Consider the following 27,182-nt stretch of genomic DNA (forward strand, 5'->3'; position numbering starts at 1 on the left):
CCGCACACAGGGCTATTGCAGCCAACCCCAAGGATACGCCTGAGGACGTGTACAAGAAGTCCCGCTACGACCTCCGTAGAGCCATCAACCTGGAAAATGGACAATATAGGAACAAGGTGGATTCCACATCGATGTAGCTGCAGTGGAGAGGGTCAAGTTCCTCCTCACTGAGGACTTCACATGGTCCTCTCACACCATAACAGCAATGTCTCTCTTCTCCCTCAGGAGGCTGAAACGATTTGGAATGGCCCCTCAGATTCTCAGGAACTTTTACAGCTGCACCATTGGAGAACATCCATAAATCAAATCAAATTTTATTTGCCACATACACATGGTTAGCAGATGTTATTGCGAGTGTAGCGAAATGCTTGTGCTTTTAGTTCCAACCATGTAGTAATATCTAGCAAGTAATCTAACAATTTCACAACAACTACCTTATACACACAAGTGTAAAGGAATGAATAAGAATATGTACATAAAAATATATGAATGAGCGATGGCCGAACGGCATAGGCAAGATGCAGTAGATGGTATAGAGTACAGTATATACATATAAGATGAGTAATGCAGAGTATGTAAACATTATATAAAGTGGCATTGTTTAAAGTGACTAGAGATACATTTATTACATCCAATTTTTAATTATTAAGTGGCTAGAGATTGAGTCAGTATGTTGGCAGCAGCCACTCAATGTTAGTGATGGCTGTTTAACAGTCTGATGGCCTTGAGATAGAAGCTGTTTTTCAGTCTCTCGGTCCCAGCTTTGATGCACCTGTACTGACCTCGCCTTCTGGATGATAGCGGGGTCAACAGGCAGTGGCTCGGGTGGTTGTTGTCCTTGATGATCTTTTTGGCCTTCCTGTGACATCGGGTGGTGTAGGTGTCCTGGAGGGCAGGTAGTTTACCCCGGTGATGCGTTCTGCAGACCTCACTACCCTCTGGAGAGCCTTACGATTGTGGGCGGAGCAGCTGCCGTACCAGGCGGTGATACCGCCCGACAGGATGCTCTCGATTGTGCATCTGTAAAAGTTTGAGTGTTTTTGGTGACAAGCCAAATTTCTTCAGCCTCCTGAGGTTGAAGAGGGGCTGTTGCACCTTCTTCACCACGCTGTCTGTGTGGGTGGACCATTTCAGTTTGTCCGTGACGTGTACGCCGAGGAACTTAAATGTTCCACCTTCTCCACTACTGTCCCGTCGATGTGGATAGGGGGGTGCTCCCTCTGCTGTTTCCTGAAGTCCACGATCATCTCCTTTGTTTTGTTGACGTTGAGTGTGAGGTTATTTTCCTGACACCACACTTCGAGGGCCCTCACCTCCTCCCTGTAGGCCGTCTCGTCATTGTTGGTAATCAAGCCTACCACTGTAGTGTCGTCTGCAAACTTGATAACGGCCACGCAGTCGTGGGTGAACAGGGAGTACAGGAGAGGGCTGAGAACGCACCTTTGTGGGGCCCCAGTGTTGAGGATCAGTGGGGTGGAGATGTTGTTTCCTACCCTCACCACCTTTGGGGGGCGTCCCGTCAGGAAGTTCAGGACCCAGTTGCACAGGGCGGGGTCGAGACCTAGGATCTTGAGCATAATGACAAGTTTGGAGGGTACTATGGTGTTAAATGCTGAGCTGTAGTCGATGAACAGCATTCTTACATAGTTATTCCTCTTGTCCAGATGAGTTAGGGCAGTGTGCAGTGTGATTGCGATTGCATCGTCTGTGGACCTATTGGGGCGGTAAGCAAATTGGAGTGGGTCTAGGGTGTCAGGTAGGGTGGAGGTGATATGATCCTTGACTAGTCTCTCAAAGCACTGCTTGATGACGGAGGTGAGTGCTACGGGGCGATAGTCATTTAGCTCAGTTACCTTAGCTTTCTTGGGAACTGGAACAATGGTGGCCCTCTTGAAGCATGTGGGAACAGCAGACTGGGATAAGGATTGATTGAATATGTCCGTAAACACACCAGCCAGCTTGCCTGCGCATGCTCTGAGGACGCGGCTAGGGATGCCGTCTGGGCCGGCAGCCTTGCGAGGGTTAACACGTTTAAATGCTTTACTCACGTTGGTGAAGGAGAGCTTGAAGGTTTTGGTAGCGGGTCGTGTCGTTGGCACTGTATTGGCCTCAAAGCGAGCAAAGAAGTTGTTTAGTTTGTCTGGGAGCAGGACATTGTGGTCCGCGACGGGGCTGGTTTTCTTTTTGTAGTCTGTGATTGACTGTAGACCCTGCCACATACCTCTCATGTCTTAGCAGTTGAATTGTGACTCTACTTTGTCTCTATACTGACGCTTAGCTTGTTTGATTGCCTTGCGGAGGGAATAGCTACACTGTTTGTATTCGGTAATGTTTCCGGTCACCTTGCCCTGATTAAAAGCAGTGGTTCGCACTTTCAGTTTTGCACGAATGCTGCCATCAATCCACTGTTTCTGGTTGAGGAATGTTTTAATAGATGCTGTGGGTACAACATCACCGATGCACTTGCTAAAAAACTCGCTCACCGAATCAGCGTATACATCAATGTTATTGTCCGACGCTATGTGGAACATATCCCAGTTCACGTGATCGAAGCAATCTTGAAGCGTGGAATCAGATTGGTCGGACCAGCGTTGAAGAGACCTGAGCATGGACGTTTCCTGTTTTAGTTTCTGTCTATAGGCTGGGAGCAACAAAATGGAGTCGTGGTCAGATTTTCCGATAGGAGGGCGGGGCAGGGCTTTGTATGCGTCGCGGAAGTTAGAGTAACAATGATCCAGGATTTTTTCCACCCGGGTAGCGCATTCGATATGCTGATATAATTTAGGGAGTCTTGTTTTCTGATTAGCCTTGTTAAAATCCCCAGCTACAATAAATGCAGCCTCAGGATATGTGGTTTCCAGTTTACATAGAGTCAAATGAAGTTCGTTCAGGGCCATCGATGTGTCTGCTTGGGGGGGATATATGCGGCTGTGATTATAATCGAAGAGAATTCTCTTGGTAGATAATGCGATCAACATTTGATTAAGGAATTCTAGGTCAGGTGAGCAAAAGGACTTTAGTTCCTGTATGTTGTTATGATCACACCACGTCTCGTTAATCATAAGGCATACACCCCCACCCTTCTTCTTACCAGAGAGATGTTTGTTTCCGTCGGCGCGATGCGTGAAGAAACCAGGTGGCTGTACCGACTCAGATAGCATGTCTCGAGTGAGCCATGTTTCCGTGAAACAAAGAACGTTACAATCTCTGATGTCTCTCTGGAAGGCAACCCTTGCTCGGATTTCGTCTACCTTGTTGTCAAGAGACTGGACGTTGGCGAGTAGTAAACTCGGGAGCGGTGCGCAATGTGCCCGTCTACGGAGCCTGACCAGAAGACCGCTCCATCTGCCCCTTCTGCAGCGCCGTTGTTTTGGGTCGCCGGCTGGGATCCGATCCATTGTCCTGGGTGGTGGTCCAAACAGAGGATCCTCTAGGGGAAAGTCATATTCCTGGTCGTAATGTTGGTCAGTTGGCGTTGCTCTTATATCCAATAGTTCCTCCCGACTGTATGTGATAAAACTTAAGATTTCCTGGGGTAACAATGTAAGAAATGATACATAAAAAAAAAACGAAATACTGCATAGTTTCCTGAGAACGCGAAGCGAGGCAGCCATCTCTGTCGCCGCCGGATCTCAACCCTATAGCAGTTCAAGTGGAGGACTGGTTGTATCACCGTTTGGTATGGTAACTGCACCGCCCACGACCGGAAGGCCCTACAGGGGATAGTGCAGCTACTGCTCTGCCTCTCCCACAGACTATCTGACTATACCCATCCCCAGGTAGTGCAGCTACTGCTCTCCCACAGACTATCTGACTATACCCATCCCCAGGTAGTGCAGCTACTGCTCTGCCCTCCACAGACTATCTGACTATACCCATCCCCAGGTAGTGCAGCTACTGCTCTCCCACAGACTATCTGACTATACCCATCCCCAGGTAGTGCAGCTACTGCTCTGCCTCTCCCACAGACTATCTGACTATACCCATCCCCAGGTAGTGCAGCTACTGCTCTCCCACAGACTATCTGACTATACCCATCCCCAGGTAGTGCAGCTACTGCTCTGCCTCAGACTATCTGACTATACCCATCCCCAGGTAGTGCAGCTACTGCTCTCCCACAGACTATCTGACTATACCCATCCCCAGGTAGTGCAGCTACTGCTCTCCCACAGACTATCTGACTATACCCATCCCCAGGTAGTGCAGCTACTGCTCTCCCACAGACTATCTGACTATACCCATCCCCAGGTAGTGCAGCTACTGCTCTGCCTCAGACTATCTGACTATACCCATCCCCAGGTAGTGCAGCTACTGCTCTGCCTCTCCCACAGACTATCTGACTATACCCATCCCCAGGTAGTGCAGCTACTGCTCTCCCACAGACTATCTGACTATACCCATCCCCAGGTAGTGCAGCTACTGCTCTGCCTCTCCCACAGACTATCTGACTATACCCATCCCCAGGTAGTGCAGCTACTGCTCTGCCTCTCCCACAGACTATCTGACTATACCCATCCCCAGGTAGTGCAGCTACTGCTCTGCCTCTCCCACAGACTATCTGACTATACCCATCCCCAGGTAGTGCAGCTACTGCTCTGCCTCTCCCACAGACTATCTGACTATACCCATCCCCAGGTAGTGCAGCTACTGCTCTCCCACAGACTATCTGACTATACCCATCCCCAGGTAGTGCAGCTACTGCTCTGCCACAGACTATCTGACTATACCCATCCCCAGGTAGTGCAGCTACTGCTCTCCCACAGACTATCTGACTATACCCATCCCCAGGTAGTGCAGCTACTGCTCTGCCTCCCACAGACTATCTGACTATACCCATCCCCAGGTAGTGCAGCTACTGCTCTGCCTCAGACTATCTGACTATACCCATCCCCAGGTAGTGCAGCTACTGCTCTGCCTCAGACTATCTGACTATACCCATCCCCAGGTAGTGCAGCTACTGCTCTGCCTCAGACTATCTGACTATACCCATCCCCAGGTAGTGCAGCTACTGCTCTGCCTCTCCCACAGACTATCTGACTATACCCATCCCCAGGTAGTGCAGCTACTGCTCTGCCTCAGACTATCTGACTATACCCATCCCCAGGTAGTGCAGCTACTGCTCTGCCTCTCCCACAGACTATCTGACTATACCCATCCCCAGGTAGTGCAGCTACTGCTCTGCCTCAGACTATCTGACTATACCCATCCCCAGGTAGTGCAGCTACTGCTCTGCCTCAGACTATCTGACTATACCCATCCCCAGGTAGTGCAGCTACTGCTCTGCCTCACAGACTATCTGACTATACCCATCCCCAGGTAGTGCAGCTACTGCTCTGCCTCAGACTATCTGACTATACCCATCCCCAGGTAGTGCAGCTACTGCTCTGCCTCAGACTATCTGACTATACCCATCCCCAGGTAGTGCAGCTACTGCTCTCCCACAGACTATCTGACTATACCCATCCCCAGGTAGTGCAGCTACTGCTCTGCCTCAGACTATCTGACTATACCCATCCCCAGGTAGTGCAGCTACTGCTCTGCCTCAGACTATCTGACTATACCCATCCCCAGGTAGTGCAGCTACTGCTCTCCCACAGACTATCTGACTATACCCATCCCCAGGTAGTGCAGCTACTGCTCTGCCTCTCCCACAGACTATCTGACTATACCCATCCCCAGGTAGTGCAGCTACTGCTCTGCCTCAGACTATCTGACTATACCCATCCCCAGGTAGTGCAGCTACTGCTCTGCCTCTCCCACAGACTATCTGACTATACCCATCCCCAGGTAGTGCAGCTACTGCTCTGCCTCAGACTATCTGACTATACCCATCCCCAGGTAGTGCAGCTACTGCTCTCCCACAGACTATCTGACTATACCCATCCCCAGGTAGTGCAGCTACTGCTCTGCCTCACAGACTATCTGACTATACCCATCCCCAGGTAGTGCAGCTACTGCTCTGCCTCAGACTATCTGACTATACCCATCCCCAGGTAGTGCAGCTACTGCTCTGCCTCTCCCACAGACTATCTGACTATACCCATCCCCAGGTAGTGCAGCTACTGCTCTGCCTCTCCCACAGACTATCTGACTATACCCATCCCCAGGTAGTGCAGCTACTGCTCTGCCCTCCCACAGACTATCTGACTATACCCATCCCCAGGTAGTGCAGCTACTGCTCTCCCACAGACTATCTGACTATACCCATCCCCAGGTAGTGCAGCTACTGCTCTGCCTCTCCCACAGACTATCTGACTATACCCATCCCCAGGTAGTGCAGCTACTGCTCTCCCACAGACTATCTGACTATACCCATCCCCAGGTAGTGCAGCTACTGCTCTGCCTCAGACTATCTGACTATACCCATCCCCAGGTAGTGCAGCTACTGCTCTCCCACAGACTATCTGACTATACCCATCCCCAGGTAGTGCAGCTACTGCTCTGCCTCTCCCACAGACTATCTGACTATACCCATCCCCAGGTAGTGCAGCTACTGCTCTGCCTCAGACTATCTGACTATACCCATCCCCAGGTAGTGCAGCTACTGCTCTGCCTCACAGACTATCTGACTATACCCATCCCCAGGTAGTGCAGCTACTGCTCTGCCTCAGACTATCTGACTATACCCATCCCCAGGTAGTGCAGCTACTGCTCTGCCTCAGACTATCTGACTATACCCATCCCCAGGTAGTGCAGCTACTGCTCTGCCTCTCCCACAGACTATCTGACTATACCCATCCCCAGGTAGTGCAGCTACTGCTCTCCCACAGACTATCTGACTATACCCATCCCCAGGTAGTGCAGCTACTGCTCTGCCTCTCCCACAGACTATCTGACTATACCCATCCCCAGGTAGTGCAGCTACTGCTCTGCCTCTCCCACAGACTATCTGACTATACCCATCCCCAGGTAGTGCAGCTACTGCTCTGCCTCTCCCACAGACTATCTGACTATACCCATCCCCAGGTAGTGCAGCTACTGCTCTGCCTCTCCCACAGACTATCTGACTATACCCATCCCCAGGTAGTGCAGCTACTGCTCTGCCTCAGACTATCTGACTATACCCATCCCCAGGTAGTGCAGCTACTGCTCTCCCACAGACTATCTGACTATACCCATCCCCAGGTAGTGCAGCTACTGCTCTGCCTCAGACTATCTGACTATACCCATCCCCAGGTAGTGCAGCTACTGCTCTGCCTCTCCCACAGACTATCTGACTATACCCATCCCCAGGTAGTGCAGCTACTGCTCTCCCACAGACTATCTGACTATACCCATCCCCAGGTAGTGCAGCTACTGCTCTGCCTCTCCCACAGACTATCTGACTATACCCATCCCCAGGTAGTGCAGCTACTGCTCTGCCTCAGACTATCTGACTATACCCATCCCCAGGTAGTGCAGCTACTGCTCTGCCTCAGACTATCTGACTATACCCATCCCCAGGTAGTGCAGCTACTGCTCTGCCTCAGACTATCTGACTATACCCATCCCCAGGTAGTGCAGCTACTGCTCTGCCTCTCCCACAGACTATCTGACTATACCCATCCCCAGGTAGTGCAGCTACTGCTCTGCCCACAGACTATCTGACTATACCCATCCCCAGGTAGTGCAGCTACTGCTCTGCCTCACAGACTATCTGACTATACCCATCCCCAGGTAGTGCAGCTACTGCTCTGCCTCTCCCACAGACTATCTGACTATACCCATCCCCAGGTAGTGCAGCTACTGCTCTGCCCTCCACAGACTATCTGACTATACCCATCCCCAGATGTATTACTCCATTTCAATGTTGTCCATTCATTACCATTAGTATTTATCCTGCTACTGGTCACCTACTCCAGTTTACATGTATATATTACCATTAGGATATTACCATGTAGTATTTATATATTCTGTTTACATGTATATATTACCATTAGGATATTACCATATAGTATTTATATATTCCTGCTACCAGTCACTTTTCAACCTATACAGTGGGGGGAAAAAAGTATTTGATCCCCTGCTGATTTTGTACGTTTGCCCACTGACAGAGAAATGATCAAAATCAAATCAAATCAAATGTATTTATAAAGCCCTTGTTACATCAGCTGATATCTCAAAGTGCTGTACAGAAACCCAGCCTAAAACCCCAAACAGCAAGCAATGCAGGTGTAGAAGCACGGTGGCTAGGAAAAACTCCCTAGAAAGGCCAAAACCTAGGAAGAAACCTAGAGAGGAACCAGGCTATGAGGGGTGGCCAGTCCTCTTCTGGCTGTGCCGGGTGGAGATTATAACAGAACATGGCCAAGATGTTCAAATGTTCAGTCTATAATTTTATTGGTAGGTTTATTTGAACAGTAAGAGACAGAATAACAACAACAAAAATCCAGAAAAACGCATGTCAAAAATGTTATAAAATGATTTGCATTTTAATGAGGGAAATAAGTATTTGTCCCCCCTGCAAAACATGACTTAGTACTAGGTGGCAAAACCCTTGTTGGCAATCACAGAGGTCAGACGTTTCTTGTAGTTGGCCACCAGGTTTGCACACATCTCAGGAGGGATTTTGTCCCACTCCTCTCTGCAGATCTTCTCCAAGTCATTAAGGTTTCGAGGCTGACGTTCGGTAGCTCCCTCCACAGATTTTCTATGGGATTAAGGTGTGGAGACTGGCTAGGCCACTCCAGGACCTTAATGTGCTTCTTCTTGAGCCACTCCTTTGTTGCCTTGGCTGTGTGTTTTGGGTCATTGTCATGCTGGAATACCCATCCACGACCCATTTTTAATGCCCTGGCTAAGGGAAGGAGGTTCTCACCCAAGATTTGACGGTACATGGCCCCGTCCATCGTCCCTTTGATGCGGTGAAGTTGTCCTGTCCCCTTAGCAGAAAAACACCCACAAATCATAATGTTTCCACCTCCATGTTTGACAGTGGGGATGGTGTTCTTGGGGTCATAGGCAGCATTCCTCCTCCAAACACGGCGAGTTGAGTTGATGCCAAATAGCTCCATTTTGGTCTCATCTGACCACAACACTTTCACCCAGTTGTCCTCTGAATCATTCAGATGTTCATTGGCAAACTTCAGACGGGCATGTATATGTATTCTTGAGCAGGGGGACCTTGCGGGCGCTGCAGGATTTCAGTCCTTCACGGCGTAGTGTGTTACCAATTGTTTTCTTGGTGACTCTGGTCCCAGCTGCCTTGAGATCATTGACAAGATCCTCCCGTGTAGTTCTGGGCTATTCCTCACCGTTCTCATGATCATTGCAACTCCACGAGGTGAGATCTTGCATGGAGCCCCAGGCCGAGGGAGATTGACAGTTCTTTTGTGTTTCTTCCATTTGCGAATAACCAATTGTTTTCACCTTCTCACCAAGCTGCTTGGCGATGGTCTTGTAGCCCATTCCAGCCTTGTGTAGGTCTACAATCTTGTCCCTGACATCCTTGGAGAGCTCTTTGGTCTTGGCCATGGTGGAGAGTTTGTGATCTGATTGATTGATTGCTTCTGTGGACAGGTGTCTTATATACAGGTAACAAGATGAGATTAGGAGCACTCCCTTTAAGAGTGTGCTCTAATCTCAGCTCGTTACCTGTATAAAAGACACCTGGGAGACAGAAATCTTTCTGATTGAGAGGGGGGTCAAATACTTATTTCCCTCATTAAAATGCAAATCATTTTATAACATTTTTGACATGGTTTTTTCTGGATTTTTTTAGTTGTTAATCTGTCTCTCACTGTTCAAATAAACCTACCATTAAAATTATAGACTGATTTTTTTCTTTGTCAGTGGGTAAACGTACAAAATCAGCAGGGGATCAAATACTTTTTTCCCCCCTCACTGTATATACACCCACTCCATAAGGTACTGACTCTAACCTATATATACTTGCATTCCCATGTTTCTAATTCACATTGTAGTTCTTGTTTTAATTTTAATTAAATGTTTCCTTCTTTTTTCTATTATTATTATGTTATAATCACTGCATTGTTTGAAAGAGGTCTCATGGTAAGAATGACACTGTACTGTTTTACACCTGCTGTATCCTGTTCACGTGGCGAATAAACGTCAAGCGTCCCACCTACTCAACAGCCAGTTGAATCCCGTGGCGCGATATTCAAATACCTCAAAAATGCAAAAACGTCCATTTTTCAAACATATGACTATTTTAAACCATTTTAAAGACAAGACTCTCGTTAATCTAACCACACTGTCCGATTTCAAAAAGGCTTTACAACGAAAGCAAAACATTAGATTATGTCAGCAGAGTACCCAGCCAGAAATAATCAGACACCCATTTTTCAAGCTAGCATATAATGTCACATAAACCCAAACCACAGCTAAATGCAGCACTAACCTTTGATGATCTTCATCAGAGTACAACCCTAGGACATTATGTTATACAATACATGCATGTTTTGTTCAATCAAGTTCATATTTATATCAAAAACCAGCTTTTTACATTAGCATGTGACTAGCATGTGACTAGCATTCCGACCGAACACTGCCGGTGAATTTACTAAATTACTCACGATAAACGTTCACAAAAAAACATAACAATTATTTTAAGAATTATAGATACAGAACTCCTCTATGCACTCGATATGTCCGATTTTAAAATAGCTTTTCGGTGAAAGCACATTTTGCAATATTCTAAGTAGATAGCCCGGCATCACAGGGCTAGCTATTTAGACACCCAGCAAGTTTTGCACTCACCAAAGTCAGATTTACTATAAGAAAAATGTTATTACCTTTGCTGTTCTTTGTCAGAATGCACTCCCAGGACTTCTACTTCAATAACAAATGTTGGTTTGGTCCCAAATAATCCATTGTTATATCCAAATAGCGGCGTTTTGTTCGTGCATTCAAGACACTATCCGAAAGGGTAAATAAGGGTGACGAGCAAGGCGCATTTTGTGACAAAACATTTCTAAATATTCCATTACCGTACTTCGAAGCATGTCAACCGCTGTTTAAAATCAATTTTTATGCCATTTTTCTCGTAAAAAAGCGATAATATTCCGACCGGGAAATCGTTTTTTATTACAAAGAGAGTGAAAGTAAAAGCATGCTATCCCCTCATGCACGAGCCTCAGTCTAATGGCCCTCTGATAGAGCACTTGCCAAACGCGCTAATGTGTTTCAGCCTGGGGATGGAATTACATCGTTCAGCTTTTTCCCGCCTTCTGAGAGCCCATGGGAGCCGTAGGAAGTGTCACGTCATGCCAGAGATCCCCTGTATTTGTTAGAGATGATCAAGGAGGGCAAGAAATGGTCAGACAGGCCACTTCCTGTAAGGAATCTTCTCAGGTTTTGGCCTGCCAAATGAGTTCTGTTATACTCACAGACACCATTCAAACAGTTTTAGAAATTTTAGGGTGTTTTCTATCCAAAGCCAATAATTATATGCATATTCTAGTTACTGGGCAGGAGTAGTAACCAGATTAAATCGGGTACGTTTTTTATCCGGCCGTGCAAATACTGCCCCCTATCCCTAACAGGTTAACATGATTACAATATTTTAGCTGGTAACGTAACTGGTTACCCTTTTTGTAATCAGATGACATGTAATCCGTTTCTTCCCAACCATCATCAACATCAAACCAACTTCCTCTTGCACAACAATGTTAATGGATTTGTGCTGGATATCAGGTCAACAAGGCGGTCTGACAATAACTGTGTTGTGAAGATGTCCTGATAGTGGGACTGCATGTCTCACCGCAGTAGCTATTAAGTTCCTTCTACACACACGCACTCCCATCCATATTGACCCAGTTGGTTGTGTCATAGGCGGAGCTACAGAGGAAGATGGATGAGAGCAGCAGGTTGCTGAGTGAGTGCAAGGTAAGACACACATCCTCTCTCTCTCTCTGGGGTCTACAGTATGGGACTGTACAGGGGAGTAGGTTCTCTCTCTCTGGGGTCTACAGTCTGGGACTGTACAGGGGAGTAGGTTCTCTCTCTCTGGGGTCTACAGTATGGGACTGTACAGGGGAGTAGGTTCTCTCTCTCTGGGGTCTACAGTCTGGGACTGTACAGGGGAGTAGGTTCTCTCTCTCTCTGGGGTCTACAGTCTGGGACTGTACAGGGGAGTAGGTTCTCTCTCTCTCTGGGGTCTACAGTCTGGGACTGTACAGGGGAGTAGGTTCTCTCTCTCTGGGGTCTACAGTATGGGACTGTACAGGGGAGTAGGTTCTCTCTCTCTGGGGTCTACAGTCTGGGACTGTACAGGGGAGTAGGTTCTCTCTCTCTCTGGGGTCTACAGTCTGGGACTGTACAGGGGAGTAGGTTCTCTCTCTCTGGGGTCTACAGTCTGGGACTGTACAGGGGAGTAGGATGTTCCATTCATGTGTGTGTGTGTGTGTGTGTGTGTGTGTGTGTGTGTGTGTGTGTGTGTGGTGTGTGTGTGTGTGTGTGGTGTGTGTGTGTGTGTGTGTGGTGTGTGTGTGTGGTGTGTGGTGTGTGTGTGTGTGTGTGTGTGTGTGTGTGTGTGTGTGGTAGAAGGAACTTGGACAGAAGGACCGACTGCTGCAGCAGCACAAACACAAACTGGAGGAGAGCCAGCTGCAGAAGGTAGTACCACACACAGACGACACACACAGACAGACACACAGACACACACAGAGACACACACACAGACACAGACAGACACACACAGACAGACAGACACACAGAGACAGACAGACAGAGACAGACACACAGAGAGACAGACAGACAGACAGACAGACAGACAGACAGACAGAACACCACATGTCTTTGTTATTTTTTCAGTTAGACAGATACATCATGTGTGTTTGCATGTGTGTGTACAGGCTGGCTTGCAGAGAGAGCTGGAGTGTAAAGACAACATGTTGCAGGAGATGATGAGTCGTCATGGTGACCAGGCCCCGCCCCACCTCACGGCCACACCCCTTCCCTCTGGGGTAAGTCTTCTGGCTTTTATTTAGAAAGGAGCCTAGCAACAAATGCAGATACTTTTGAGGCTGCCTTGGAGAGTTTAACCACGGAGGGTTTTTGAGGCTGCCTTGGAGAGTTTAGCCACGGAGGGTTTTTGAGGCTGCCTTGGAGAGTTTAGCCACGGAGGGTTTTTTGAGGCTGCCTTGGAGAGTTTAGCCACGGAGGGTTTTTGAGGCTGACTTGGAGAGTTTAGCCACGGAGGGTTTTTGAGGCTGCCTTGGAGAGTTTAGCCACGGAGGGTTTTTGAGGCTGCCTTGGAGAGTTTAGCCACGGAGGGTTTTTTGAGGCTGCCTTGGAGAGTTTAGCCACGTAGGGTTTTTTGAGGCTGCCTTGGAGAGTTTAGCCACGGAGGGTTTTTTGAGGCTGCCTTGGAGAGTTTAGCCACTGAGGGTTTTTTGAGGCTGCATTGGAGAGTTTAGCCACGGAGGGTTTTTTGAGGCTGCCTTGGAGAGTTTAGCCACGGAGGGTTTTTGAAGCTGCCTTGGAGAGTTTAGCCACGGAGGGTTTTTTGAAGCTGCCTTGGAGAGTTTAGCCACTGAGGGTTTTTTGAAGCTGCCTTGGAGAGTTTAGCCACGGAGGGTTTTTTGAAGCTGCCTTGGAGAGTTTAGCCACTGAGGGTTTTGATAACATTTAGAGACTTTTTCCACTCAATTCTGCCATAAACGAGAAGAGAAGATGTCTGTGCAAGGCAAGGCAAATTGGTGCTGTGACGTTGTCGTGGCAATGGTAAAACATCTACTGCAGGCATGGGCAACTATAATGGGGGTGGGGGCACAAACAGTCTGAACTCATCATGAGGGGCCGTAGTTCTGCGTACCCACATCCGTACCCACATCCGTACCCACATCCGTACCCTCATCTGTACCCACATCCGTACCCACATCCGTACCCACATCCGTACCCACATCCGTACCCACATCCGTAGCCACATCCGTAGCCACATCCGTAGCCACATCCGTACCCCACACATGCAGTCAGAGCCGTCCCGCAGGGTGGAGAGAAATGTTTACTGTTTCTAATATGATATCTGAGTGAAAGTGACTAACAAAATCAATGGGCCCCCCCCCCCCCCCCCGGTCGGTAATTAGATAGCTGGTCGCTAGACTACCTTACCAATCTAAAACATGATAGCTGACATGGGCTAATTCAGTGACTGTTCAGTGACTGATATAACAAGAGAAAAACTGCTGAGATGCACTACCACATTTAGAAATTTAGAAATTGCACCTTGTGTATTCTACTATTGTCATTGTTGTGTGTGTTGGTGTCAGGGAAGTCAGGCGCAGGAGAAACCAACTTAATATAATTGGAGTAGTTTAATACACATTAATAGCAGGGGCCTCCAACCTTTTCTAGCATAAGAGCTAGAAATGTCTTCAGCTACTCATTTCTTTCTAGCTTTCAAATAGGCACATTCTCCTCTTTCCTGCTACTCAGAAAGTGGTGAACTGTGTTTTCTGTCAATATACCTGGTCAAATAACAGTTCATTCATAAACAACTCTATAAAATCAGTTTTTTTTTCTCTCCTAAATGATGGTCTCAGTTTTCCTGGTTTTGGATTACTATTATTTTTCACTTAATATTACAATAGTTCATAGAGAAACAACGCCATTTTATGTTTTGAGTCAATGTCAATGCTGAAATCACATCAGAAGACCTATAGAGCCCCACAGTGGTGTCATAATGGATGTTCTGAGTCCATGTCAATGCTGAAATCACATAAGGCCATTTTATGGGCGTCTGGAAGAAAACGAACAAATTTAGACATTTTGGGGTGTAATTCCCCTTTAACTGTGCATCTGGCCCTTTAATTGAGGAATGTCCCGTCTAATGTGCTGATCTACTGATGGTTCTGGACTGCTGCTGCTCAGTTCATGGCAGAGTTAACAAATAACAGATATAAATGATGTACACTGCTCAAAAAAATAAAGGGAACACTTAAACAACACAATGTAACTCCAAGTCAATCACACTTCTGTGAAATCAAACTGTCCACTTAGGAAGCAACACTGATTGACAATACATTTCACATGCTGTTGTGCAAATGGAATAGACAACAGGTGGAAAGTATAGGCAATAAGCAAGACACCCCCAATAAAGGAGTGGTTCTGCAGGTGGGGACCACAGACCACTTCTCAGTTCCTATGCTTCCTGGCTGATGTTTTGGTCACTTTTGAAAGCTGGCGGTGCTTTCACTCTAGTGGTAGCATGAGACGGAGTCTACAACCCACACAAGTGGCTCAGGTAGTGCAGCTCATCCAGGATGGCACATCAATGCGAGCTGTGGCAAGAAGGTTTGCTGTGTCTGTCAGCGTAGTGTCCAGAGCATGGAGGCGCTACCAGGAGACAGACCAGTACATCAGGAGACGTGGAGGAGGCCGTAGGAGGGCAACAACCCAGCAGCAGGACCGCTACCTCCGCCTTTGTGCAAGGAGGAGCAGGAGGAGCACTGCCAGAGCCCTGCAAAATGACCTCCAGCAGGCCACAAATGTGCATGTGTCTGCTCAAACGGTCAGAAACAGACTCCATGAGGGTGGTATGAGGGCCCGACGTCCACAGGTGGGGGTTGTGCTTACAGTCCAACACCGTGCAGGACGTTTGGCATTTGCCAGAGAACACCAAGATTGGCAAATTCGCCACTGGCGCCCTGTGCTCTTCACAGATGAAAGCAGGTTCACACTGAGCACGTGACAGACGTGACAGAGTCTGGAGACGCCGTGGAGAACGTTCTGCTGCCTGCAACATCCTCCAGCATGACCGGTTTGGCGGTTGGTCAGTCATGGTGTGGGGTGGCATTTCTTTGGGGGGCCGCACAGCCCTCCATGTGCTCGCCAGAGGTAGCCTGACTGCCATTAGGTACCGAGATGAGATCCTCAGACCCCTTGTGAGACCATATGCTGGTGCGGTTGGCCCTGGGTTCCTCCTAATGCAAGACAATGCTAGACCTCATGTGGCTGGAGTGTGTCAGCAGTTCCTGCAAGAGGAAGGCATTGATGCTATGGACTGGCCCGCCCGTTCCCCAGACCTGAATCCAATTGAGCACATCTGGGACATCATGTCTCGCTCCATCCACCAACGCCACGTTGCACCACAGACTGTCCAGGAGTTGGCGGATGTTTTAGTCCAGGTCTGGGAGGAGATCCCTCAGGAGACCATCCGCCACCTCATCAGGAGCATGCCCAGGCGTTGTAGGGAGGACATACAGGCACGTGGAGGCCACACACACTACTGAGCCTCATTATGACTTGTTTTAAGGACATTACATCAAAGTTGGATCAGCCTGTAGTGTGGTTTTCCACTTTAATTTTGAGTGTGACTCCAAATCCAGACCTACATGGGTTGATAAATTGGATTTCCATTGATTATTTTTGTGTGATTTTATTGTCAGCACATTCAACTATGTAAAGAAAAAAGTATTTAATAAGATTATTTCATTCATTCATTCAGATCTAGGATGTGTTGTTTAAGTGTTCCCTTTATTTTTTTGAGCAGTGTATATTTTTAAAACAAACTCCAATCTCAGCGTACATAAAGAAACAATGTGTAAACATTCCCGTCGCACACCAATACAAAATACACGAACATAATAACACCAAACAATCTCCGACAAAGACATGAGGGGAAAACAGAGGGTTAAATAAACAGCATGTAATTAAAGGGATTGGAACCAGGTGTGAAGGAAGACAAGACAAAACCAATGGATAATCAAAAATGGATCAATGATGGCTAGAAGACCGGTGACGTCGATCGCCGAGCACCACCCGAACAAGGAGGGGCATCGACTTCGGCAGAGGTCGTGACAAATATTCACACTCTCAACAATACCTTGAGATCCCGACTGAGTTCCTAAAATAAATCATTGAGCACAACTCTATATTTCTTACATAGTATTATTACTATTACTATATTTATTCCGCCCACTCTAGAGCTTAAACGATTTAAGCTATTAAAACGAAACCAACTTCCAAATGTCCAGACTGCCCCAACTTAGATTGCTTAGGAAAATATTTATCATTTTTTTTAACTATAAACAATATTTAAATGAGCTCCCAATGCATTTCAATGGGGAGAAAAGGCCAATAATATGTTCGATTGGTCTGGGGGCCTACAAAAAGGGGCCACCAGTTACCGATCCCCGATCTAGTACCTTCTAGAGAAAAGCCAATAGTGATTCTCACAGAACAGAAAATTGGGAACATTGTTGGCAGTTTTATTGAACTACAAAAACTTGGACATAATTCTTCTTCTTCTGCACTGAACTCCTATTACACTTTTAAGCTTTTAAATGTGTAAACTGGTCTGGATTGACATTTTCACATCTTTTCTACTTTTTAAACTATTAAACTTTGCTTCCTCCTTCCGTTTCATGACATTTCCTCAACATTATAAAGGTCCCATTGTGACATTATCACTTCCAACATTCCATTGACTGTAAATGCAACTTTTCACACAAATCAGCTGCTTTCAGTTAGAGGATATTCTAACTAACTCTACTTCCTTTCAATTGAAATTATTATCTGGTACCGATCCAATGTTATAGCTGTTTTAGTAACCGCAACAACAACATTTTCGGGAACTTTTTATAAACTGACATTTTTACCCCTTTCCCAAAAAGTTAGATGATTAATGACATTTCCGCCTACTTTTCTACTATTGAAATCTGTTGTCGGAACAAAAATATGTTAGCAATTTAATGATATAGCAGTTGTAGTAACTGAATTAACATAAAATATGTTAGCAATCTAATGATACAGCTGTTGTAGTGACTGCATTAACATATTTTCCCGTGTGGCTCAGTTAGTAGAGCATGGTGTTTTGCAACGCCAGGGTTGTGGGTTCGATTCCCACGGGGGGACCAGTACGGGGGAAAAAAATGTATGAAATGTATGCATTCACTACTGTAAGTTGCTCTGGATAAGAACCGTCTGCTAAATGACTCAAATGTAAAATTTTTCCAAACAACTGCCGTTTTGACCAGTCCCCCAACAAGTCAGAGTAAAACTTCTAGCGTATGAAATCTTCCTTTACTTCTCTGCTTTTCAAATGTGAGGTAGAGCTGTTTTATTAACCCATCAACTGCCTTCATTAAATATGCAGTAAGTCACGTCAGAAGCCAGCAGATTCATTACTTACCAACAACAGCTGCAAATTTCAATGAAACTACTGTACATCACGTTTTGAAGTCCACTTTCCTTACTTTGTCTAACAACACTATCATGAATCTAGAAAATATGTTTTGTGGGTCATAGTGCAGTATTTATATAGCACAAATGGAGAAGGGCTGGCTGTATGTTGATCTTGCTGCTCTGATTGGGTAGAGCGAAGCTGTCTCCATTCACCCGATCACTTCTAATCTCACTTCAACAACTGTAGTTTAGACACTGACCACAACTACTGACCACAACAACACAACTACTGACCACAACAACACAACTACTGACCACAACAACTGACCACAACAGCACAACTACTGACCACAACAACACAACTACTGACCACAACTACTGACCACAACAACACAACTACTGACCACAACTACTGACCACAACAACACAACTACTGACCACAACTACTGACCACAACTACTAACCACACAACTACTGACCACAACTACTGACCACAACTACTGACCACAACTACAGACCACAACTACTGACCACAACTACTGACCACACAACTACTGACCACACAACTACTGACCACAACTACTGACCACAACTACTGACCACACAACTACTGAACCACAACTACTGAACCACAACTACTGAACCACAACTACTGACCACAACTACTGACCACAACTACTGAACCACACAACTACTGACCACAACTACTGAACCACAACTACTGACCACAACTACTGACCACAACTACTGACCCCACAACTACTGACCACAACTACTGACCATAACTACTGACCCCACAACTACTGAACCACACAACTACTGACCACAACTACTGACCACAACTACTGACCACAACTACTGAACCACACAACTACTGAACCACACAACTACTGACCACAACTACTGACCACAACTACTGACCACACAACTACTGATCACAACTACTGATCACAACTACTGATCACAACTACTGACCACACAACTACTGATCACAACTACTGATCACAACTACTGATCACAACTACTGACCACAACTACTGACCACAACTACTGACCACACAACTACTGATCACAACTACTGACCACACAACTACTGATCACAACTACTGATCACAACTACTGATCACAACTACTGACCACACAACTACTGATCACAACTACTGATCACAACTACTGATCACAACTACTGATCACAACTACTGACCACAACTACTGACCACAACTACTGACCACACAACTACTGATCACACAACTACTGAACCACAACTACTGACCACAACTACTGAACCACAACTACTGAACCACACAACTACTGACCACAACTACTGAACCACAACTACTGACCACAACTACTGACCACAACTACTGAACCACAACTACTGAACCACACAACTACTGACCACACAACTACTGAACCACAACTACTGAACCACACAACTACTGACCACAACTACTGAACCACAACTACTGACCACAACTACTGAACCACAACTACTGACCACAACTACTGACCACAACTACTGACCACACAACTACTGACCACAACTACTGACCACACAACTACTGAACCACAACTACTGACCACAACTACTGAACCACAACTACTGACCACAACTACTGAACCACAACTACTGACCACAACTACTGAACCACAACTACTGAACCACAACTACTGAACCACACAACTACTGACCACAACTACTGAACCACAACTACTGACCACAACTACTGACCACAACTACTGACCACACAACTACTGAACCACAACTACTGAACCACAACTACTGACCACAACTACTGACCACAACTACTGACCACACAACTACTGACCACAACTACTGACCATAACTACTGACCACAACTACTGATCACAACTACTGACCACAACTACTGACCACAACTACTGACCACACAACTACTGATCACACAACTACTGAACCACAACTACTGACCACAACTACTGAACCACAACTACTGAACCACACAACTACTGACCACAACTACTGAACCACAACTACTGACCACAACTACTGACCACAACTACTGAACCACAACTACTGAACCACACAACTACTGACCACACAACTACTGAACCACAACTACTGAACCACACAACTACTGACCACAACTACTGAACCACAACTACTGACCACAACTACTGAACCACAACTACTGACCACAACTACTGACCACAACTACTGACCACACAACTACTGACCACAACTACTGACCACACAACTACTGAACCACAACTACTGACCACAACTACTGAACCACAACTACTGACCACAACTACTGAACCACAACTACTGAACCACACAACTACTGAACCACACAACTACTGAACCACAACTACTGACCACAACTACTGAACCACAACTACTGACCACAACTACTGAACCACAACTACTGAACCACAACTACTGAACCACACAACTACTGACCACAACTACTGAACCACAACTACTGACCACAACTACTGACCACAACTACTGACCACACAACTACTGAACCACAACTACTGAACCACAACTACTGACCACAACTACTGACCACAACTACTGACCACACAACTACTGACCACAACTACTGACCATAACTACTGACCACAACTACTGACCACACAACTACTGAACCACAACTACTGACCACAACTACTGAACCACAACTACTGAACCACAACTACTGAACCACAACTACTGAACCACAACTACTGAACCACAACTACTGACCACACAACTACTGAACCACAACTACTGAACCACAACTACTGACCACAACTACTGACCACACAACTACTGAACCACAACTACTGACCACAACTACTGAACCACAACTACTGACCACAACTACTGAACCACACAACTACTGACCACAACTACTGAACCACAACTACTGACCACAACTACTGAACCACAATTACTGACCACAACTACTGACCACAACTACTGAACCACACAACTACTGACCACAACTACTGACCACACAACTACTGAACCACACAACTACTGAACCACACAACTACTGACCACAACTACTGAACCACACAACTACTGACCACAACTACTGAACCACAACTACTGAACCACAACTACTGACCACAACTACTGAACCACACAACTACTGACCACAACTACTGACCACAACTACTGACCCCACAACTACTGACCACAACTACTGACCACACAACTACTGATCACAACTACTGATCACAACTACTGACCACAACTACTGACCACACAACTACTGAACCACAACTACAGACCACAACTACGGAACCACACAACTACTGAACCACACAACTACTGACCACAACTACTGACCACAACTACTGACCACACAACTACTGATCACAACTACTGACCACAACTACTGACCACACAACTACTGATCACAACTACTGACCACACAACTACTGACCACAACTACTGATCACAACTACTGATCACAACTACTGACCACAACTACTGACCACAACTACAGACCACAACTACTGACCACAACTACTGACCACAACTACTGACCACAACTACTGACCACAACTACTGACCACAACAACACGAATACTGACCACAACTACTGACCACAACTACTGACCACAACAACACGAATACTGACCACAACTACTGACCACAACTACTGACCACAACAACACAACTACTGACCACAACAACACGAATACTGACCACAACAACACAACTACTGACCACAACTACTGACCACAACAACACGAATACTGACCCAGTTCTTACATGGCCTTTATACTCACCAGACATGTCACCCATTGAGCATGTTTGGGATGCTCTGGATTGACGTGTATGACAGAGTGTTCCAGTTCCCACCAATATCCACCAACTTCGCACAGCCATTGAAGAGGAGTGGGACAATATTCCACAGGCCACAATCAACAGCCTGATCAACTCTATGTGAAGGAGATGACTGGTTTTCTGATCCACACCACAATTTTTTTTTTTAAAGGTATCTGTGACCAACAGATGCATATCTGTATTCCCAGTCATGTGAAATCCATAGATTAGGGCCTAATGAATTTATTTCAATTCTCTGGTTTCCTGATGAACTGTTACTCTTATCTAAATCTTAGAAATTGTTGCATGTTGCATTTATATTTTTGTTCAGTGTGTATATACATATTGTATGTGTGTGTGTGTGTGTGTGTGTGTGTGTGTGTGTGTGTGTGTGGGGGGGGGGGGGGGGGGGGGTGTGTGTGTGTGTGTGTGGGGGTGTGTGTGTGTGTGTGTGTGTGTGTAGGCTGAGGAGCTGCAGCTGGTGCGGTCAGCGTTGAGGAGTCTGAGAGGAGTTTTCCGAGAGCAGGATCCTCAACACCACACTCTGGATACACTGGAGCAGGGCATCACATCACTGACCGACAGACTGACACACACACACCAGGTACACACACCCACCAGGTATACAGAACCACCAGGTACACACACCCACCAGGTACACAGACCCACCAGGTATACAGACCCACCAGGTACACAGACCCACCAGGTACACACACACACACACACACACACACACACACACACACACACACACACACACACACACACACACACACACACACCCACCAGGTACACACACCCACCAGGTACACCCACCCACCAGGTACACACACCCACCAGGTACACAGACCCACCAGGTATACACACCCACCAGGTACACAGACCCACCAGGTACACAGACCCACCAGGTATACACACCCACCAGGTACACAGACCCACCAGGTACACAGACCCACCAGGTACACAGACCCACCAGGTACACAGACCCACCAGGTACACACACCCACCAGGTACACAGACCCACCAGGTACACAGACCCACCAGGTACACACACCCACCAGGTACACACACCCACCAGGTACACAGACCCACCAGGTACACAGACCCACCAGGTATACACACCCACCAGGTACACACACCCACCAGGTACATACACCCACCAGGTACACAGACCCACCAGGTACACAGACCCACCAGGTATACACACCCATCAGGTACACAGACCCACCAGGTACACAGACCCACCAGGTACACACACACCAGGTACACACACCCACCAGGTACACAGACCCACCAGGTACACACACCCACCAGGTACACACACCCACCAGGTACACAGACCCACCAGGTACACAGACCCACCAGGTACACAGACCCACCAGGTATACACACCCACCAGGTACACACACCCACCAGGTACACAGACCCACCAGGTATACACACCCACCAGGTACACAGACCCACCAGGTACACAGACCCACCAGGTATACACACCCACCAGGTACACAGACCCACCAGGTACACAGACCCACCAGGTACACAGACCCACCAGGTATACACACCCACCAGGTACACAGACCCACCAGGTACACACACCCACCAGGTACACAGACCCACCAGGTATACACACCCACCAGGTACACAGACCCACCAGGTACACAGACCCACCAGGTACACAGACCCACCAGGTATACACACCCACCAGATACACAGACCCACCAGGTACACAGACCCACCAGGTATACACACCCACCAGGTACACAGACCCACCAGGTACACAGACCCACCAGGTACACAGACCCACCAGGTATACACACCCACCAGGTACACAGACCCACCAGGTACACACACCCACCAGGTACACAGACCCACCAGGTACACACACCCACCAGGTACACAGACCCACCAGGTACACTGACCCACCAGGTACACACACCCACCAGGTACACACACCCACCAGGTACACAGACCCACCAGGTATACACACCCACCAGGTACACACACCCACCAGGTACACAGACCCACCAGCTACACAGACCCACCAGGTACACAGACCCACCAGGTATACACACCCATCAGGTACACAGACCCACCAGGTACACAGACCCACCAGGTACACAGACCCACCAGGTACACACACACCAGGTACACACACACACACACACACACACACCCACCAGGTACACACACACACCCACCAGGTACACACACACACCAGGTACACACACCCACCAGGTACACACACCCACCAGGTATACAGACCCACCAGGTACACAGACCCACCAGGTATACAGACCCACCAGGTACACACACCCACCAGGTACACAGACCCACCAGGTACACACACCCACCAGGTACACACACCCACCAGGTACACAGACCCACCAGGTACACAGACCCACCAGGTATACACACCCACCAGGTACACACACACACCAGGTGCACACACACACACACACACACACACACACACACACACACACACACACCAGGTACACACACCCACCAGGTACACACACCCACCAGGTACACACACACACCAGGTACACACACACACCAGGTACACACACACACCAGGTACACACACCCACCAGGTATACAGACCCACCAGGTACACAGACCCACCAGGTACACACACCCACCAGCTACACAGACCCACCAGGTACACACACACACACACACACACACACACACACACACACACACACACACACACACACACACACACACACACACACACACACCAGGTACACACACACACCAGGTACACACACCCACCAGGTATACAGACCCACCAGGTACACACACCCACCAGGTACACACACCCACCAGGTACACAGACCCACCAGGTACACAGACCCACCAGGTACACAGACTCTCTCTTTCAACTTGTGCTATTAGAAATCCCTTGACTGTGGTGTGTTGTGTTCCTTAGGGGAGGGGAAAGTCTTCAGAATGCAACAGAGCCACACACAACCAGCAGGACTCCTGGCCTCCAAGCAGTAAGATCACAGACAACCAGCAGGACTCCTGGCCTCCAAGCAGTAAGATCACAGACAACCAGCAGGACTCCTGGCCTCCAAGCAGTAAGATCACAGACCGATGCACTGCCACAATGCATTACATTTCACAGCGAATGCTGCAGCAGAAGCGAACTCTTTCGTCCATGCGTGTGCGACACATTGGTTGTGGCTCCGTGGGAAACTTAATAAAAATAAATAAGTAGATAATATTATTTCACACCTTGATAGTTCTTCTTTGTCTATAAAAAGAACTACGGGAACTTCATACGTTTGAACATGAGAATACATGTGTTTGTATGGACAGTAAATGACATTAACATGACTACAGAAAGGGAACATTAACATGACTACAGAAAGGGAACATTAACATGACTACAGAAAGGGAACATTAACATGACTACAGAAAGGGAACATTAACATGACTACAGAAAGGGAACATTAACATGACTACAGAAAGGGAACATTAACATGACTACAGAAAGGGAACATTAACATGACTACAGAAAGGGAACATTAACATGACTACAGAAAGGGAACATTAACATGACTACAGAAAGGGAACATTAACATGACTACAGAAAGGGAACATTAACATGACTATAGAACATTAACATGACTACAGAAAGGGAACATTGTGGAACTCGTTTAAACCCGCCTATAGGCCTTCTTTCCTTCCTGAAGAACATCAACCATTTACTTTCTATAATATCAAAAATAGGCTACCATGTAACTTACAGTGTATCAAGGCCATGTCTACTTTCTAAAAATGTAAAATTGGATGAAGCCGCTTTTTCTCAAAAATAGTTATAACAGTGGATGTTGTACCTTATATGAAGGCTAGCCTGTATCTAGCAGTGGATATTGTACCTTATATGAAGGCTAGCCTGTATCTAGCAGTGGATATTGTACCTTATATGAAGGCTAGCCTGTATCTAGCAGTGGATATTGTACCTTATATGAAGGTTAGCCTGTATCTAGCAGTGGATATTGTACCTTATGTGAAGGTTAGCCTGTATCTAGCAGTGGATATTGTACCTTATATGAAGGCTAGCCTGTATCTAGCAGTGGATATTGTACCTTATATGAAGGCTAGCCTGTATCTAGCAGTGGATATTGTACCTTATATGAAGGCTAGCCTGTATCTAGCAGTGGATATTGTACCTTATATGAAGGTTAGCCTGTATCTAGCAGTGGATATTGTACCTTATGTGAAGGTTAGCCTGTATCTAGCAGTGGATATTGTACCTTATGTGAAGGCTAGCCTGTATCTAGCAGTGGATATTGTACCTTATATGAAGGCTAGCCTGTATCTAGCAGTGGATATTGTACCTTATATGAAGGCTAGCCTGTATCTAGCAGTGGATATTGTACCTTATATGAAGGCTAGCCTGTATCTAGCAGTGGATATTGTACATTTTACATTTACATTTTAGTCATTTAGCAGACGCTCTTATCCAGAGCGACTTACAGTAGTGAATGCATACATTTCATTTTTTTCATTTCATACATTTTTTTCGTACTTGGCCCCCCGTGGGAATCGAACCCACAACCCTGGCGTTGCAAACACCATGCTCTACCAACTGAGCTACGGGGAAGGCTATGTACCTTATATGAAGGCTAGCCTGTATCTAGCAGTGGATATTGTACCTTATATGAAGGCTAGCCTGTATCTAGCAGTGGATATTGTACCTTATATGAAGGCTAGCCTGTATCTAGCAGTGGATATTGTACCTTATGTGAAGGCTAGCCTGTATCTAGCAGTGGATATTGTACCTTATGTGAAGGCTAGCCTGTATCTAGCAGTGGATATTGTACCTTATATGAAGGCTAGCCTGTATCTAGCAGTGGATATTGTACCTTATATGAAGGCTAGCCTGTATCTAGCAGTGGATATTGTACCTTATATGAAGGTTAGCCTGTATCTAGCAGTGGATATTGTACCTTATGTGAAGGTTAGCCTGTATCTAGCAGTGGATATTGTACCTTATATGAAGGCTAGCCTGTATCTAGCAGTGGATATTGTACCTTATATGAAGGCTAGCCTGTATCTAGCAGTGGATATTGTACCTTATATGAAGGTTAGCCTGTATCTAGCAGTGGATATTGTACCTTATGTGAAGGTTAGCCTGTATCTAGCAGTGGATATTGTACCTTATGTGAAGGCTAGCCTGTATCTAGCAGTGGATATTGTACCTTATATGAAGGCTAGCCTGTATCTAGCAGTGGATATTGTACCTTATATGAAGGCTAGCCTGTATCTAGCAGTGGATATTGTACCTTATATGAA

At 46.7% G+C, this 27,182-nt stretch overlaps 1 protein-coding gene across 1 annotated transcript in view; it reads left to right on the top strand.

The window, feature by feature from the left end:
• Positions 1-27,182, top strand: part of LOC106592268 (dixin-A) — a 140,496-nt gene that overhangs the window by 98,368 nt on the left and 14,946 nt on the right. Inside the window, exons 12-16 of the mRNA XM_045688922.2 lie at positions 11,773-11,826; positions 12,484-12,555; positions 12,795-12,905; positions 22,336-22,476; positions 24,808-24,958. Coding sequence (XP_045544878.2) covers positions 11,773-11,826; positions 12,484-12,555; positions 12,795-12,905; positions 22,336-22,476; positions 24,808-24,958 — 529 coding nt within the window. The remainder of the gene's footprint in view (positions 1-11,772; positions 11,827-12,483; positions 12,556-12,794; positions 12,906-22,335; positions 22,477-24,807; positions 24,959-27,182) is intronic.

Source organism: Salmo salar, chromosome 11, assembly GCF_965601325.2.
Source record: "Salmo salar chromosome 11, fSalSal1, whole genome shotgun sequence".
Classification (NCBI taxonomy): Eukaryota; Metazoa; Chordata; class Actinopteri; order Salmoniformes; family Salmonidae; genus Salmo; species Salmo salar.